Source organism: Pieris napi, chromosome 4 (assembly GCF_905475465.1).
Source record: "Pieris napi chromosome 4, ilPieNapi1.2, whole genome shotgun sequence".
NCBI lineage: Eukaryota > Metazoa > Arthropoda > Insecta > Lepidoptera > Pieridae > Pieris > Pieris napi.
This window is the reverse complement of record NC_062237.1, coordinates 12,742,736-12,761,139: the sequence shown is the minus strand read 5'-3', so window position 1 is coordinate 12,761,139 and position 18,404 is coordinate 12,742,736. Positions and strand designations below refer to the sequence as shown.

General features: G+C 32.0%; 1 protein-coding gene across 3 annotated transcripts in view; it reads right to left on the bottom strand.

The window, feature by feature from the left end:
- Positions 1–14,442, bottom strand: part of LOC125049015 (flocculation protein FLO11) — a 76,481-nt gene extending 62,039 nt beyond the window's left edge. For all 3 annotated transcript variants that reach the window (XM_047648009.1, XM_047648007.1, XM_047648008.1), the window contains exon 1: positions 14,234–14,442. In XM_047648009.1, coding sequence (XP_047503965.1) covers positions 14,234–14,269 — 36 coding nt within the window. In that variant the 5' untranslated portion in view covers positions 14,270–14,442. The remainder of the gene's footprint in view (positions 1–14,233) is intronic.
- Between the last annotated feature and the right edge of the window lie 3,962 nt (positions 14,443–18,404).

Sequence of the window (18,404 nt, the reverse complement as noted above, 5' to 3'; positions counted from 1 at the left end):
TTTTTCTGCAAGTAATGCAAATAATTTAAATATTTATTTCCTCCAACAGCCGACCTCAGGCGAGAAAGCGGCACCGGTTACGAAATCGAAGGAGTTCCGTTTACTATACATATACAAGATATGTGCAAAAATTTTATAATTCCTGCGTATAATTGTCGTGAAATCATCGCAATTTATGAGTTTCCTGAAAAGTTATAGTTTTTACTCTAAGTCCTTCGGAATATATTTATTGAGAGTATGGTATGAACCACTAGAGTAGAGTTGGTCAAACTTTTAGCAATTATAAACAAGAAATCTTCAGTTTAGATTTCGGAAAAATAATTATTGTAACAAATGTTTCCGAAGTAAGCTTTTTTTGTTGTGGTCTCTGGCAGAATGACCAGCGCTATGGAACACGTCTGCTCCACAGCATAATGCTGAGCCAGGGCCAGTTACTACCACAACACACTCACATTACATACTTAATACCGTATTCCTTTTTTCTCCATATTTTTTTGTTATTTTTCCTTTTTGATTATTATCATTATTATTTTGTGTGTTGCTTTATGTTGTGTTTTGTAAGTAATAAATGTTATGTCTTGTCTTAACATTGACATGTAATATCACTTATATATACGTATAGTGGAGATTAAATGTTATTGCATTACTGTCATTTATGTCAAAGCAAGATCAAATATCTGTACCTGTACGATACAATTGTTTTCTCTGAAATTAACTTAAAACTTCAATACGTCATATACTATAATCTCTGTCGAAAGATTTAACTATAGTAGGATCAACAGCTATTTCTAATGAAAAAAATTAATATTATTTCTACTTGTACAATTATACGAGTTAAATGTCATCGCTTTCTTATTACTAAACTAGAAATTAAATAATTTATTACAAAATAAATGGTGAGTGTAAAGTGAATTACGCGAGCAGCCGCGCGTTGCAAACCACAAGCGCAGTGAAGCTTGCAGTTTGACCTAATCTAATGAACTACATAATAAGGGAAATACTATCTCATTAAGGTTATTATGGCATAGTTCTATTACAGAAATTTCTTATGGTCTATCTACTTCCGAGTGTGCAATGTGAGTGTCCTTGGGTGGCGCAATCCAGTAACATCAGTTGAGCCGCAGCGGACAGGAGCCCGTATACCCGTAAATAAAGAAGATATATATAATATATATATATATATATATATATAAATATGTCACAGCCAAGTAGCTAAATAAGCCGTTCAATTAACAGCCTAGCCTTTTAACGAAACAGCGACGTAACTACTACTACGTACTAGCGACCTGAAAGATCGCTCACTGTTTTTTTATTCAGCCACAGGTGCTGTCGGCCGCGTTTATACCCATAGATCGGATACATATATGCATAGACACGTAAAGAAAATGTGGTTTACGTATATATTTTATTGTATGCGCGGCATAACTTTATTATAAATTCAGTCATCGTAACTGATTGCTTTCGTCGAAGACTCTTTAATTTAAAAACGGAGAAAGCGAAATTCAAATCAATTGCAAATTTACCTTAAATATTTTCTCATACAATAAATATAGAAACAACTACTTAGCAGTAGTGTGCTTAGTGTTAAGCCAATTTTATTGAAATTTTTGGTTATACATATATATATTTATATTATCAATTAATTTTCTGTAATACCTTTGTGTACTATTTATATTATAATCGTTTTCCTTACTTTTAGCGGGTCTTGGGGATCTTCTGGTCCCCAACAATATCTGAGTGACTTCCTTTTTAGCATAACTAAATGATAGGGCAATATAACATTTAGTAATAAGTGTTGCATAATATCGAACAAATAAATTTTCAATTGGCAAAATAATAACATTTATGATGAAATTAAATAAATTTAAAATCGGTTCCGCTGGTACTTTTTTTTAATATTTTGCTGATTGGAAGATATTACCGGTGACCCTAGAGCTGGTACTGTCAACGAATAACTAATGGAAAATTGCCGTATTAGAATGCTTTGCCACAGGGACCAAACTTTTTAGATTTATTTTAGGTTTCTATTTATTTATTTTAAAATAAATATAGCCTATCAAACAAAGTGGCATTATTCTAAATACATAATAATTTTAGTTTAATTAATTTTCATGAGTTTGGAAAAAAAATAGCAGTCACTATCAAAAAATGTGACGATCGGCCGAGATCAAATGTTTTGGATCACAGTTATCAAAATTTATTAACCAAAAATTATCTATTTTGAACAGGCATTATTATGGTGAAAAAATCTATATTTATAATAGCCCGTATCCGGTATCAAATAAACCTTAACTGAATAAAGTATAAAGTAACAGAACACAGCCTCCACCAAGGTCGACAGGGCCGCTTAACCTCTGCCATTATAAAGTGGACATATTAATTTAAACAGAATTCCATAGGCTCATCGATTTTTATAAATTCTGAAGTTGATTTTTTAATTAAACATTTGTTAATGTAGTTATGTTGAATTCGTTTTAAGTGCCTGGTATTGGGATGTATTCATAGCACAATGGGTAGTGAGAATCAAATCTTTTAGCTTTTAATACATTATTTTCACAATTCATTCATTTATTACCAGAGCTGCCCTGCGATTCTGTAACTCACTTTTCGAACTCACACAGCGGTTTTTGCATCGGCGGTCGTTCTTAAATCAGTCGTGAAGCAGTCATTTTATGATTTGGCATTCTGAAAAGGTGGGAGCTTGTAGTTTATTGTTTATCAGAATGCCAAATCATAAAATGACTGCTTAACGACTAATTTTAGAGCGACCGCCGATGCGAAATCCGCCGTGTGAGTTCGAAAAGTGAGTTACAGAATCGCAGGGCAGTTCTGAGATTATGTTTGGTACTCATTCAAACATAACGTCAAATTTTAGCATGATATATAATCCGTCCGCATCAAGGATTGTTTTTATCTATTTTTTTATTATTATTTTTTCATCTGTACACCACAAGTATTGCAAAATAAAACTTATATGAAATGTTTTCTTTCTTTTGTTTTCATTTCTCAACCATTCAATCACAATGTGCCACAGCGAAGCGTGGCAGGGAACAGCTAGTGATGGTATTTATTAAAGTACACAATGTTTAATAATAATATTATTTTTTTCGAGGAATATAGTACAAAAATATGATGGTGGTACAATCTAAAGTTCGCATATTCGGCCACACATCAAGGCGTGTGAATTTTTCTAAAAAGGAATTTTACATATTACATTACATTATGAGCATTAATCATTATATTCAATTCTTATATTATACTGCAACAACATGCATACTTAAAATATACAAGAAAATATGATTTCACACATACACATCAATTATTACATTATTAAATTAATATTAATTATGATTTTTCATTCAAATAATCATTAATAGAATAGTATATATTTTTTAAAAGTAGTACATTAAGTCGATTATTAAAACACTAATCGGAAGATTTAGAAGGAAGGTCCTTAAGTTCGGTAATTTTCGTAGCAAAAGAATGCCAACTTTTCTGTCGATTCCATAATATACATTCAATTGTAAGAGGTACACATGGTGAATTATGGACAAAAGTCAAAGTCGTGAAGTCCTCACCTTTGACATACAAACTGGCTCCACAACTCTCGCCTAGATTACAGATTAAGTTAATCTATAATGTGCAATAAAGGACATAGAAATCGGTGTTTTATTTCCTTCCACGTTCTTTAAAAACAAATTATGTGAAGCCATCAAAAAACCACTCTTCATCTACCGTAAAAAATTGTAATACCAAGTTATTTGGTGCTTATTGTCGAGACCTTCTGTCCTATTTATTACCTAACTAGCTAACCTGACTGATTAAAAAACGTTTGCTTTGAAATAGATTGACATGGCCATCGTATGAAAACAATGTATCTCACAAATAATAATAATAACATTTGATTGTTTAGAGCGATTGCCGAGACAATCTATTTATTCAGTCAGGATTCTAGTTTTATAACGAAGTTTTAGGAAGGTCGAACATGACCTGAACTGAAGAGAAAAGGATCTCCCAGCCATGCCGCTTTTTGCTGTACCCTCAGATACTCAAAGGAGTATGACAGCATAAGTAGCTACTATTGCTTACATAATGTTTATAAATAAGCTATGTCAAACTTGTACAAGAAACATTTGTTGAAAAACTATTTGTGTTATTTCATATAAAATAAATGATAGACTATTTTTAATCTAAACCAATTTTAACTCTGCACAGTAGTTTAATTGCTCTAAAACATGAAAGGTATTCGTTGATATTAAATTAAGACCTCGTTCAGAATGCAATGGTGAGAGGTGCTCTTATTACAAACAGCCGTGGGAAACTACGATATTAAGTAGGACATTCCTAATTTGAACTACTTATTCAATATTTTTCATCTGTGGCTATTTTGCAACGCAAGGTTAAAATTACAATTCATTTAAGTCATATTTAAGTAGATTTTTTAAATAAAAACTGCTTAATTTATCTACAATGACTCTACCAATAGACGTGTAATTCTAATTGAAGTATTGATAACGTTTGCAAGATAAATTCAAACATTTATCCTCGCTTACGCGCTTACATTGGGTAAGTGATGAAGACTGATTTTAAATTTTTAGGACTAATTACTATTAGATTATTATGTATCATTCGTCATAAATACAATGCGGTAAGGTCTATTGATCATTCGATACATAATAATCGCAGGGTAATCGAGTAATCGAGACATATGCGAATCTAGAAAGTGCAACGTGTTCCGACTACACCTTATATCTTTCACTTTTCACTCGAATTTTTGCACAATCGGGTATTGTTGATTTCTAGTTTATTACGTATTTGGAAAGGTTCACTTTCAATGATATTCTAGAAGCAAAAGTTTCGTTTTTAAGAAATAATTAGATTTTAATTTCGGTTTACAATTCATGTACCATTCACTTATATAAGCAACGACAATATTAAAGTATACAATGTAGCCGACATCTAACCTGGAATGCTAGGTTCAAATCCAGTCGAGACATAATTTTTCAATACAATCGATTAGACAAACGCAAATTTTTTTTTTATTTTTTCGTATGAAAAAGAAAAGCGCAGTGTTGGCCTAGTGGCTTCAGCGTGCGACTCTCATCTCTGAAGTCGTAGGCTCGTAGCATGTGTACCAAAGGACTTTTTTTCTATGTGCGCATTTAACATTCGCTTGAACGATGTAGGAAAACATTGTGAGGAAACCGGCTTGCCTTAGACCCAAAAAGTCAACGGCTTGTGTCAGGCACAAGAGGCTGATCACCTACTTACCTATTAGTCGCGCTCCTAACATGACTGCTATTGTTACATTAATACAAATCACAGTAAAAATATGGTTTTACACACATCGTTTTACGCATGCGCTATGGTTAATGAATAAAAATAAAACCAATAATTCAGGCTCTTTTAAAAGCTATTTTTATAAAATCACACGTTAAAAACTTTTCTACAGCTTTGTATTGTATTGTTTACTTTTATTTGTTTAGTAAATTACTTTGCTGGGCTTTTTAACAAGATCCATGTATACTAAAGTGTAATAAGACTGCAATACTGCGTAGATGTCTTAAAATAGTAGTAGATTGACCTAGAAAGCTGAACCAGTCGACAAGGCAATTTGTTTCTCTTGTAACTAGTCACTATGTTTCTCTGTTTAAACGTAAATTGTTATTGAATACAAGAGTATTTTTATATTACGTAAAAAGGCTTTCAATTATCTTCTAGAAATTAAAATTTTATCAAATTTTAACAATGAATCATTTATAGAAATTTTACTTTTTTCATGAAAAATAAACCAGGGGCATTACAAAATTTTTAGGTCTGGGCCTCATATTGCTATTTCATGCTCATCAATCTAATAGGCAAGATCTGCCTCCTGTGCTTGACACACGTCGTCGGCTATTTTTGTCTAAGGCAAGCCGGTTTGAATGTTTAATACGCATATAGACAGAAAGTCGATTGGTGCACCGCCGGGGATCGAACCTCAAGGATGACAGTCGCACGCTCAACCAACGCAAAGCTAACACTGCTGCTTTATCCTCTGCGTCTTCTGTATATACCTAAATATGTATGAGTTGCCGTTAAACCTACTGTTAAATAATATATCAAACGAAAGGCTATATATTATATAAGGAATACCTATGCGTAATTAATAACCTCTCTAAGGTTACTTCGTATAGTTAAAATCTAAAACTCATGTGAAGGGAAATACATTTATATCAACAAGGTCTTCCATTCAAACCGATTCCCATATCATGCATTCACCTTATATTGTCTATTGTTTGACCATCATTATCTTAACTTTTGATTTCCATAGATTGTAAACCAAGGTATCTGCTGCAATACCTCATAAAGGGCATGTATTTTCTAGTAAACCGTTGGTTACGTTCTTTAAAAATGGAACACTAGAACAGTATTAATTTTTTACACTTTCATTGGATTTCTACATTTATTGGACACTTTCTTATGTTAAAATTACATATACTTATTAGTAAATAATTATAAATTTATTGATGTCCAACACACAAATGTACAATATTTACAATATTCCTATCCTACATAGTAATAATAATAATGAAAAATAGAAATTAAACAAATTTAAAAAATTTGGTCTATTTGGCGGTGTATCTTTACGGCTGGCAGCATTTACTCGCTGTATTGCGACACTTATTCGTTGAGCGAGGAAAGCACCAGCTCTGGGGTCACCGGTACTATCTACCAGGCGCCAACTTAAATCTTTAATGCCTGTGCACTTGAACCCCACACACCAAGAGTCTACTCTAATCGATATATTTGAGCCGTTTATTAGTAAATTAAGTCGTTAGATTGCTTATTAGTCCTAAGTTAGGCTAGATCGTAATTTGCCTGAAATCTGAATTAATTCTATCAAAATACTACTATTACTGCTATTAATTCAATATACATATACAGTTATGGAATTAGACAAGAATAAGCTTTGAAAGAATATATTTTATGACGATGACATGAAATAAAATAGGGTGGAAAGCGTTGGAGGACGCCGCATCTTAGAGTAGTAATTTTTTTATTTATATCTATTTTAGTTAAATGTATGTTAATAAGATGTGGATGAATAAAGGCTTTATTATTATATTTTATGTCGGGTTGAATCTGTGAAATTCAAAGACAACAAAGGATGATAAATTTTAAAGGAATGCGTATTGTGTTTGCAAATACTCATACTTCAAAAACAGTGTATAAAATGAAAAATGCAAAAGCATGTATTTACGTATAGTTAGGGCCGTCACTCCACCATCCTCCTTCCAAATACAAATGCAACCTTTTTTTTAATAAACCACGCTTTACTGATTTTAGGAGAAAACACTATTCAACAGTACTTTTCACTATAGTTACTATTGTTAGCTAGATTATTAAAGTATTATTTTTAATTAGGGTGAATTTATTGACATTTTTAGTTAATTTTTGCATTACCAGAATGTTTTTAGGCTAGTTTGAACTAAAAGTATTTTGCTTTTTTATGTTTCTAACAGGAGGAAAACGGACAGGAGGCTCACCTGATGTTAAGTGAAACCCATGGACACTGATATCCCAGAAGGCAAGTGCGTTGCCGTCCTTTTAAGAATTGGTAGGCTCTTAAAGGACTCTCCGGAAGGGGGAATTCATATTATTTGTATTCTCAAATCCAAATATTACGTATTCCAAAATTGTAATCAATAAACACATTTTTATAGAAAAATCTTAAGTACGCATTAAAAAACAATATCTCACGACATCATAAATGCAAAACGTCATTTACATATTAATCGTATTTTTTTTATGAGATGCCAATGATTAATGAATAAATAAAATAGTTGACATCCCTAGTTGAGGTATGCACTCAGACGCATAGGTATATCAAGGAAGACAGCAGAGTTATTTATTTTACGACAGAAACGCGTTTCCTCAATGCTGTCCAGTTTTTTGTATCACAAATATGTCAATAAAACCATAAATGTAATTAATAGGTACTTTTAATTCGGTATTTTTGTAATAGTGATTGTTTGGTTCATATATGGAAAAGATTTAAATATTTATTCAGTTTGATGTTCCAAAACTGCAATATGTTTTTATAGCATGTAAGCCAATAAATTTGCCAATCATGGGGATGTTTGTATGAATCTTTAATTTTTTTCAACTTTAAATATAAAGATAAAATAATTTAAAGAAACAACAACAAATAACACACACATTTACATAGAAATCGATATAAAAATCTACAATATATTGTCATAAAGCATTGTTTCGTCGGGATTCAACCCCAATATCTCTGTGAATGATTAAAAAACGAAAATGTTTATAAAATTAAATTTGTGAAATAATAAACAGAATAGATGTCGCTGGCCAATTCATAAGATTATAATAATAATAATAAAAGCCCTTTTCGCTGACCTTTTTTACTTACATGCTATTCTTATTTTACAGTAGTATTCTTAAGTTTAATTTATATAGCGAAAATAATAATTTATTAGCAACCACTTTGGTCAGGTTGTCTGTCGGCATAGGCCTCCCCCAATTTCTTTCACGTCTCTCTATCCTTGGCAGACCTTCATAAGATTATTATAATAAGCATAATAAGATTTTGAAAAAATATTTTCATTTAGAGGAGAATCACTTATACTTAAATATATATCCTCTCATTCTTCCTTCTGGTTTTTCCACTTTCCGATGTCCTTTCATCTTTAACCACGTCTTTCTTAAAAATCTTTATACATTCACTAACAACCTTATGCAACATCTTCTTAATCTGTCCTATGCTGAAACGGAAAGTATTCTTCTTGTGCAAAATCAGTTTAATTATAAGTATTATGTTGAATTTACGAAGTCAAATACCTAAAATCATTAATATGTCAAATGGAAGAGATTAGCCGCCCGCGACACAATACTGTGGGGGCTAGTACGTCTTTTAACTAAACATTCTTTTTCATTTTGTGTAATAAAGTTTTTCTTTATTTTATATGAAATTTTCACTTATCTCTGTCAAATGACACTTCTATTTTTATGACAATTGACGTTCACCTTAAATTCCCAGATTACAACTGGTCGACATTGCAGCTAAATAGTGACCTACATTCTACCTTGATATCAATACCTTTCTACACACGAACAAATAGAATAGAGCCAACTAAGATAAAATAGTTTATCTCTTTTTGTTGATGCTGGGTAACTGGTATAATATTTTCTTAATTGGTTGGGGACTTTAGCGTAAACAACGTGTGAAAAAGGATTCTCGTAATTTATTTTAAGCCTAAGGTACTTTATGAAGTCAACAAATGTACTGTCAGAATGATTTTAGTAAAAATTTTGGATAAACTTTCTATTCATGTTGTAGGCAATATTGCGCAGACATTTTTAACGACATAAGTTGCAGTGTATGTGCAGTTGTACCCTGCAATAAAACATAACATTTTCATACTTGTTTAGTTCTACTTATTGGTTGGGATAGAAAATTGTCCATTGCATGAAATTTAATATTTTTATTGTAAAAGCTAATTGGAAGTGTAATATTTAAATATTGACATTTAAATATTTTTTTATCATTTGACCTCATAAATCGCCATAATCAGAAAATAATTAAAGATGACCCCGATCAATCAAATAGCCGTCTTTCCGTGTCTTTGACATTTCACAACGTCCATCAAACGTTAATCAATTACTTTAAATTTCATCAGTTTCTGAATTAATTATCAAGTTATTATAATGAAATTTTCCACTATGAAGGTTTGATACTCTGTTATTTAAAATGTTAGTATTTTTAAGAGATTTAAATATACGATAAGATAAGCTTCAAATCTTTAACGCTTTTAACTGACTAATATAATGATAATACATATATATTTATATATGTGTTGTTGTTACCTTAGAGATAACAAAGAGTACTGTACAAATATACTATATCTAGAAATACGTTTTAAAGCAAATTAATACCGCCAAGTATATACAAGCGTGTCTCCTTATAGTAAATCTTGTATTTCGTTCGTAATCATATTGATATCCACATACCGTAAAGCAACAAACATTTCAATATTATCAGCGTCCTTGTAGTCTGCGCCTGCGCACATTCTCTACGTGTTTTAGCCACGTACCGATATAAATATATTCTAGAGACTAGTTCCAGGTATTACGTCTTTTGGTGACTATTTATTTATTTACACTTTGTTACATCTATAGAAAAAACAAATAACATAATACATAAAAATATAAGGGATTCAACGGGCGACCTTATCGCTAACAAGCGATCTCTTCCAGGCAACCCTAGTAAGGAAAAAGACTAGAAAAAGAAATATGATGGGTAAGTTCACAAAGTGCATAACCAAATCTTATTAAAAAAATTATAGAATCACCAACCTTAATATAAAATAGTACAAAACAAATTTAATAAAATAAACTAAAAGCAAATCTCACGGATTCATGAATTGCGATATAAAAGAATAAGAAATACAAGAATTTGTAATTTTAAAAGTCACGATTGAGGATAGGATATGGTTAAGAAATGTTTATGTAGAAGAGTTTTAAAAGATGCTAGGGAGGTAGCCAAACGTATGAAGTCGGGCAGCCTATTCCACAACTCATTGGCGGAGATCCTAAACGAATTCCCTAAGAAGGATAAGCTGTGAGGTGGAATTTCCAAACAGCATCTATTAGAGGAACGTAACATATAGTTATAAGGACCTAAGAATTTATTATAATTAACAGTGTTATTCGCTACCTTGTGTAACCGAGCTGGTTAGACCGAGGCCCTAGGCAAGTGGGACTGTGTCTGTATTTGTGTGTATATATAAAGCCTTTTTTATTTTTTTAAGTTCCATTTCAAATGTTGTTAGTATGTTAGTCGCCTGTGGATTTGGGTCCAAATGAAGTTCTTAGGTCTCTTCCAACCCTTTCAAGATGATCTTTGCCAATAGTCTGCCAGTCTTTTCCTGCTATTTCTTTTTGGTCTGCCCCTTTTTCTTTTCCCAGGTGGAAGGGCCAATGTGTTGTATTTACTGTTAATTTGTTTTCTATCGTATTACATGACCAGCCCATTGTCATTTTTGTTACAAAGCTTGTGTTAGCTTTAGTTTTTTGTCTTTTGACTTTGTGTATTTGTGTGTATATTTATAACAAATATTTTTAAAGTGTTTGAACGTTTCGACGCGTAGTATTTCATTTAGATGTGCATAAATGAATTAAATATAATTCTCTTGCGAGTTTGACCCTAAAATAAGTATAATAGTATAATGTATTGTGCATGGGCCAATTATATTCTATTATACGAATGTGATGTGAATATGTACAATACTATGAATGTATCAGTTACACGTCACTTTCTTGTTTTTCTACATTATTATTGTGAGAATTTTGTGGCCCAAGAAAGTTTTATTGAGTATGGGAAAAGTAGAGAAAGTAATTTTAAATAAACCGTTCATAATTGTTTTATTTACATAATGTGTAATTTAGAAATCTAAGCTTTAATTTGACAAATAAAATAACCCATATAACATGTTAATAAATATTTTTTTATTTTTGCCTGGCGTTTACACATATATTGTCGACACTACATATAAGTACCTATAAACTCTTCTTTTAAATACAATTTTCTTTAAAACGTGAACTTATTGCATTATTAACTTTACTCCACATTAAGGGTGCTTCACAAGTCTTTGACAACAGGAATAATTTTATAAAGGACTATTGTTTGTTAGCAGTGTTGGTCTAGTACAACGTGCGACTGTCATCCCTAGGAGGTCGTAGGTTCGATTCCCGGCTGTGCACGGATGGACTTTTTGTCTATGTGCGCATTTAACACTCGCTCTTCGAAATAAAACATCGAGAGAAAACCGGCTTGCCTTAGACACGAAAAAGTCGACGGCGTGTGTCAAGCACAGGAGGTTGATCACTACCTTGAAATCTGAGGCCCAGACCTTAAAGGTGTCGCTAAATATAGATGGAATAATGCTTTAAACGTTTCGAATAGACTTTTTTTAAACTTGCTGAAAATGCGCTGACGCAGGACCGCGCTATGGATGTCGAGTCTGACGTGGGGACTGTGTGGTTGGGTCTACACTCAATTCTACGCTGGTCTACGCTGCTATTCAGAGGGGTAACGAAACTCACTAAAAACACCTCAGCCCTCCACACGCCCTTAAGATGGGCCCACTGGGTTTGGCAGGGCATTCAACTCAAGGGAGACATTACAAATAGACCCCAACATTTCCCATGCAGCAAGAATAGCCTCAAACGCCATAATTTAAAATAAATAGTAGCAATGTTCAGTTAAATGCGCATATTTTATCTAAACCGGTTTGGAAATAGGTCACTTTTTCTCCGCCTAGAGCAAAAACTATTCAAAGTTACTTCATAGAAATTCAATCACATAATATGTCTATAGAATAAAATATACAAAATTGCAGTGCGATGACGAAGCAAGTTCCGTCTCGCCAATCGGCTTTTGCATTCCTTATTTGTCAGTGAGAGCCACTCTTCATTGTAATATTAGATTATAGTAATATATAATTGTAGAGAAACAGATTTCCTTCCTTCCTTCCTTCGAGAAGGACCATTGTAATGGTTAAAGGTTAGCTGTTGGCTCAGCTTGGGTTGTTTATTGAGCTGAGCTCAGCGAACTAGAATTAAGGGAACCCATCTACCCTAGTGAAGGCGGTATTTTGATTTAGTCTTATTTGATGTGATTTAATCGTGTGACTTCAACCCCTGAGGTCATTAATCCCGGATATGCATCAACTATCTATCTTTCTATGTAATAATTATTTTTACGAAAACATCGTGAGAAAATCAGCATGATACCGGGGTTAAATTTCCGGAAAATAAATATTATTTTCCAAGTCACAATTAATTAATAAACACATTTTTCTTTTCAATGCTTACTGTACTATAATCGCGTACGCTTCTTCATCATTAGGTGTATATTGTCGTGATGACAACACATTAAACATTAGAAATGTGTTATTATGTCAACATGCAATCTATTGCAATTTTTAATCTATTTTTAATGACATCAAATATGCACATTCTAAAGAAAAATCAGGATATTACATGTCTTTAGAAAATTATGACTAATGTATATTTTGACTGTTCAATTTTGTTCTCATTAATTGAGAATGTGATTAAGCTTTCTATTTAATTATATGAATCATGTATGTAAATCAACTTACAATTCTTTACAATACATAATTCGTTCTGAATTGCTTGTAAAAATCCCTACATAGCAGTACACGGTTGACTAGAAACAAATATCCTGTTAACAGAATCTGTTATTGTGGACAATAAAACAGTGATGAAGAATGACTCGGTGGACAGTTCCAGCAACTCCATGGAGACCTTTCGTTTTTATTTTAGCAACCTTGCATTCTTAATTAAGTTGCATGGATCTGGTTAGCGCTGCGCCTGATTCGATTCTTATGTCATTTTCACACGTGTATTCTTACCTACATATTTCATGCGTGATTTGATTGTCCTCGTTTGAACATGTTTGATGATGGGAAGCATAATGATGGGTACTATGACTCCTGTATGTTTGTTTTTCATATTGGCCATTTATACCCTCTCTTAAACTGTCCTTTTCCGCGCTGAGGAATGTTGATAATAAATAAAAGTTTTTTCTACTTCCGGCTACAACTTACTCAACGTTCGTACACAGGTTTTTTTATAACGTGGTGTTACAAAAAATAAATCCATGGCATTTATTTTATGTTCAATTGATAAATAATTGTAAATTAATTAAAATATTATTGCTTTAAACCATAATAAGCACTTAAAAGCGACTGCAATATGGTTATCAATTTGACAATAATATTTAAGTATGATGATGCATTTCAAGCACGTGGGCAATATTTAGTTTATGTATGTAAAATTAAATCATTCTGTGATTTGAATCACTTATATACCAACTTCGAAAACAGTCTTCAAATCAAAGTAATTCTTTAACAGTCAGAGTAAGATAAAAATTAATAATTAATACAAACTATTTCGTTTATGAATCGATTAGATCAACCAGTTTGTTACTCAACAAATCCGGATCCAAAACTTTCAGCATTGAGTAAAAGTTGTGAATGCCGTCGTAATGCGCACATAAAATAATAAATTACCATCGAAATGTCTTTCACATGATAAATAACTTAATTTTACATAAATTTCTTAACACGTAACAGTTTTGAAAGTTGCATAAGTCCTTAATAAATTTAGTACAAAATCTATTTTATGTTTTCTATATAAAGCTTACCATTTTTGAAAGGAACGGTTTCCAATCGATCCCCATTGCAAAACAGTTACTATTAAATACAAAAATCCATTTAACAGTACAGTAGCCTCACATAATTCACATCCACGAAAACACAATAAATATAAATGTCATTGGCTGCACGCACTTAAGAAACAGGTGACAGGCGCGAGTTCTCCGTTGGCGGGAAACGTGAAATCGGTCGGGCGGCTCGTCACAGACTGGCAATATGGCGGGTTTTTTTGAGGGTTCACGCGAGTCGATTCACTTTCTACGACCTTACGTTGTGTGCTTGTAATTAAGCGTTAAGTTTTACGTAACGCGCCGATGTTATATGAATATTTGCTATTTGGAAAAATCTTAGCTTCTGAACAATTGTTTTACTACTTTACTTTGTATTTAATTGTATATATGCGGCACATTTGTGAGTTTTTCCATTTTTGTCATTTTTGCCAACAGGCCAACATATAGAAAATATTTACATTATATGAATCTTTTCATTAGTATTGTCAGTATCGTAGTATTATTACTGTTAAAAAATAATAAGGTCTTTAAACTTCATTTTTACTTTTGGTACTATTCAAACCTTTTAAATCAGTGTTTTTTTATTATAGCCTCAACTGATCATGGAATCCAAAACTCAACAAAATATTGTAATCAAAATAGTTTTGCAATGATGTAAGCTACCACTCATCATTCGACCTTGAGGACGCTTCGTGTAACGCGTTGAATTCTTTTGTATGAAGCAAGCGAATAAGTCTGCGTAGACTATTAAAACAACACCTATTATTTAGAGGAAGAGTATTCAAAAAATGCAAGTTTCTTATATTTTGACAAACTTTTTCTAACGCCCTAGCTCGCTTGAACAGTATTGAGGATTCGTTATGATTTTAGATGCGAAAGCGACCGAGTAAATAGCTTATATTATTCTCTGAACAATCAATTATGTCCCAGATGTTCGTGTCGGACTTAACCAAGGAATAAAATAAGTATTTAAATAATGAATTTGAATATAAAGAAACTTTATGTCACGAAGTAATTTGACGGCGGTTTTTTGTATGGATATATTGAAATAAAACACTTTGTTTGAAGGTGGATAACAACAGACTTTAATGTTTTAAAATCTGAGCTTATAACTAACATAAATTTACGGGTAGAGTAGCGACGCTTACAAAAACTAACTTTACTAAGGCTTCACAAATCTAGTTTTGTAAAGAGTGTTAATAACTAAAGGGCTCAATATTGGCTTCAAGTGTGCGATGATTGTTTATGATTCTAATTATTAACTAAAATATTTATGTTACTTAACTAAAGTTAGGTTACATAACTCACGGTAACGGTAACATGTGAGTGAAGATAACATCGGTGATCGAATTTGCTTATGTGAAGAGAAAAATGAGTGAAAAAAGTTAACCAACTTAAAAATAAAAATGATAATTTCATACAGTTAAAAACATAATACAAAAAATCACGATAGTAAACGTTTGATACGGAAATTTTTGAACAACTTTAAAAGAGAAAAGTCGTTAACACATGCGATCTTACGAGTTGTTAACACGGTGACACAAAATCAACCAGGATCGAAGAATGTGGACTGACACACCCAACTATTACATAGGACACTCCTTTTTTATCTAACGTATTACTTAAAATAAGGCAGTACTAACGTCACACACAGTAATTCTATGTAATTTATTTTTTTCTAATTAAAATTTTTATTCGGTCCAAACACATCCTCACTTTATAATAATCTATATATTTAAAAACAATGACGCTTAAATCTTTTGGGTCTTCTAAGCCTGTGCAATCATTTGTTCTGGAACATGGTGTAATGGTTGCAGCTCCTTACAAATAATCATAAACCCTGGTCAAAATCAAATTGGTTGCTGACCTTATTTTACATATTATCTTTGTTATTTTTTATTTTATAATACTATAAACCGTAATTATTTTATTTTTATCTCCCGCACTGTTTATTGTTTTTTTATTACTCTTTAATGTATAATATTCTACGGTTTCGATATTTGTAAATATGTGAGGAACATATATATATATAATATATATTGTATAACAATAGAATAATTGACCTATCCGCTGCATTGCTTAATTTGTAAGTAATACTTTGTGCCTATTTTAGCATAGTAGTTTTATTCTAGGAGTACATTGTCTTCACTTAATTATAATTATTTAAGTTATGTATGCAAAATATCGTAAAACCTATTTCAAAAGAGTAAGTGTTCAGTTTCTTGCCCATTCTTCTCCACACGAAATTACCTTACGGAAGAGGCAACTAGAATCAGCTTTATATTTTATTTGACGTTCAAAAGCCATTTTAGGTGGTGTAATTTAAATAAATGATTTGACTTGACTTCACGTGACAAAAATTGTGTAAAACAAAAAAACTTGGCGACTAAAAAGAGTGGAGGAGAGTTTTTTGCCAGTTCTTCTCGTCCGTTCTACGCTCTTGATTTGAAAACTGGCAGTAAATGTAAAATTAAAAGCATTTAGTATTTAATACGTACTTCTTTTTGACGTTAAATTATCTAAATTAATAAATGATGTTTGATTTGATTGATGATTAAAAGAGTACCGTTAGTTTTTTACGCCGGCTTTTTCTCTCGGCCTACACCCTCTGTCTTCTTTGCCGATGAGTAGGGATGCCTAAAAATTCAAATTTAATGACTTGGAATAAGTGATACATGTATCTTATCCATAATAAACATATTTTATTTGATTTGATAGACAACACTTTTCCCAATTTCCCAACCTTTGCTATAAACAAAAAATTATTGTAAGTACCAAAACACTACCTATTGTATATTGTGCAAAACATTGGAATTCAACAACTAATCACTTTCTTTTTAATTGAATGTATATTAACTTCAACATTGTATTACAAAACTAAATTATGCAAGACAAAATGATAATTAATTGTTAATTTGCTTTGAGGGATAAATATTGAACAAGACTAGATTCTTAATGTAATTTGTCATATGGTTAATATTTACATTTACCAGTGGCTCTACAACCTTTTTAAGTCTGGGCCTCAGATTTATGTATCTGCTTCATGATAATTTGTAAATCTATTAGGCAAGTAAGTGATCAGGCTCCTGGGCCTGACACAAGCCATCGACTTTTAAGGTCTAAGGCAAGCCGGTTTCCTCAAAATGCTTTCCTTCACCCTTCGAGCGATTGTTGAATAGACAGATTGTCCATTGGTTCACGGCTGGGGATGGAATGTACGACCTTAGGGATGAGAGTCGCACCCTGAAGCCACTAGGCCAACACTACTCTTTATATTATGGTTAATATTACAAATATTAATACGTATTTATAGTATAGTAAAAAGTATTTTATTGTTAATTCATATTCACGTTACTGTAAAGAAAACCAAGCTCCTTAAGGACAGTTGATAGGCTATATATAATTAGTATTCTATTGGCAACTGATCCCTGAGACCGGGTGGCTTGATATGACCCCATCACAGGACACGGAACCGGATATCCGACATGATAGCATTGTTTGATGAATTCAATACATATTTTAATTAATGTAACAGAAGTGCAAGGAATAGACGATTCAAAGATAATTTGACCGATTTTAAATTAAGAATCATTTTATGCATTTTACATGTGAAAATCGATATAATATTAAGGAAGCTGTAGGATATCCAATGCTCGACAAAATTTTTAATCACATGCAACGTCTGTCTTAAATTCATGCGCAATAGCCCTCGGAATACTTTTGCAGGCGCAAAGTTTCTAAACATATATTACTTATTATTGATATAATTTATGTAATGACTTTTTAGAAAATAAGAATGAAAAAGATGTACCGTCTCTTTATTTTTTAGATTTCGTATTCGTTTTACAAAACATTTGTAAGTCTTCGAAGCTATCAAAATATTGACACGGTAATTTGATTTGTATAGTGTAGAGGGCGTTAATTTACATTTCTAAAAAAACAACAAAACATTTTTCTTAGTTTATAACCCTAATGATACAGTACTAATAAATCTATATTTATATAGTTTTTATAAAGATAGTAAGTGGTTGAAATTTTTACATAAAACGTGACTAAAGAAAAATAACCACAGCAAAATCGACATTGACAGCTTCACAAGGTTTTGTCAAACTCCTGTCTGTCATAGTCAATATAAACGCAATTTGATATT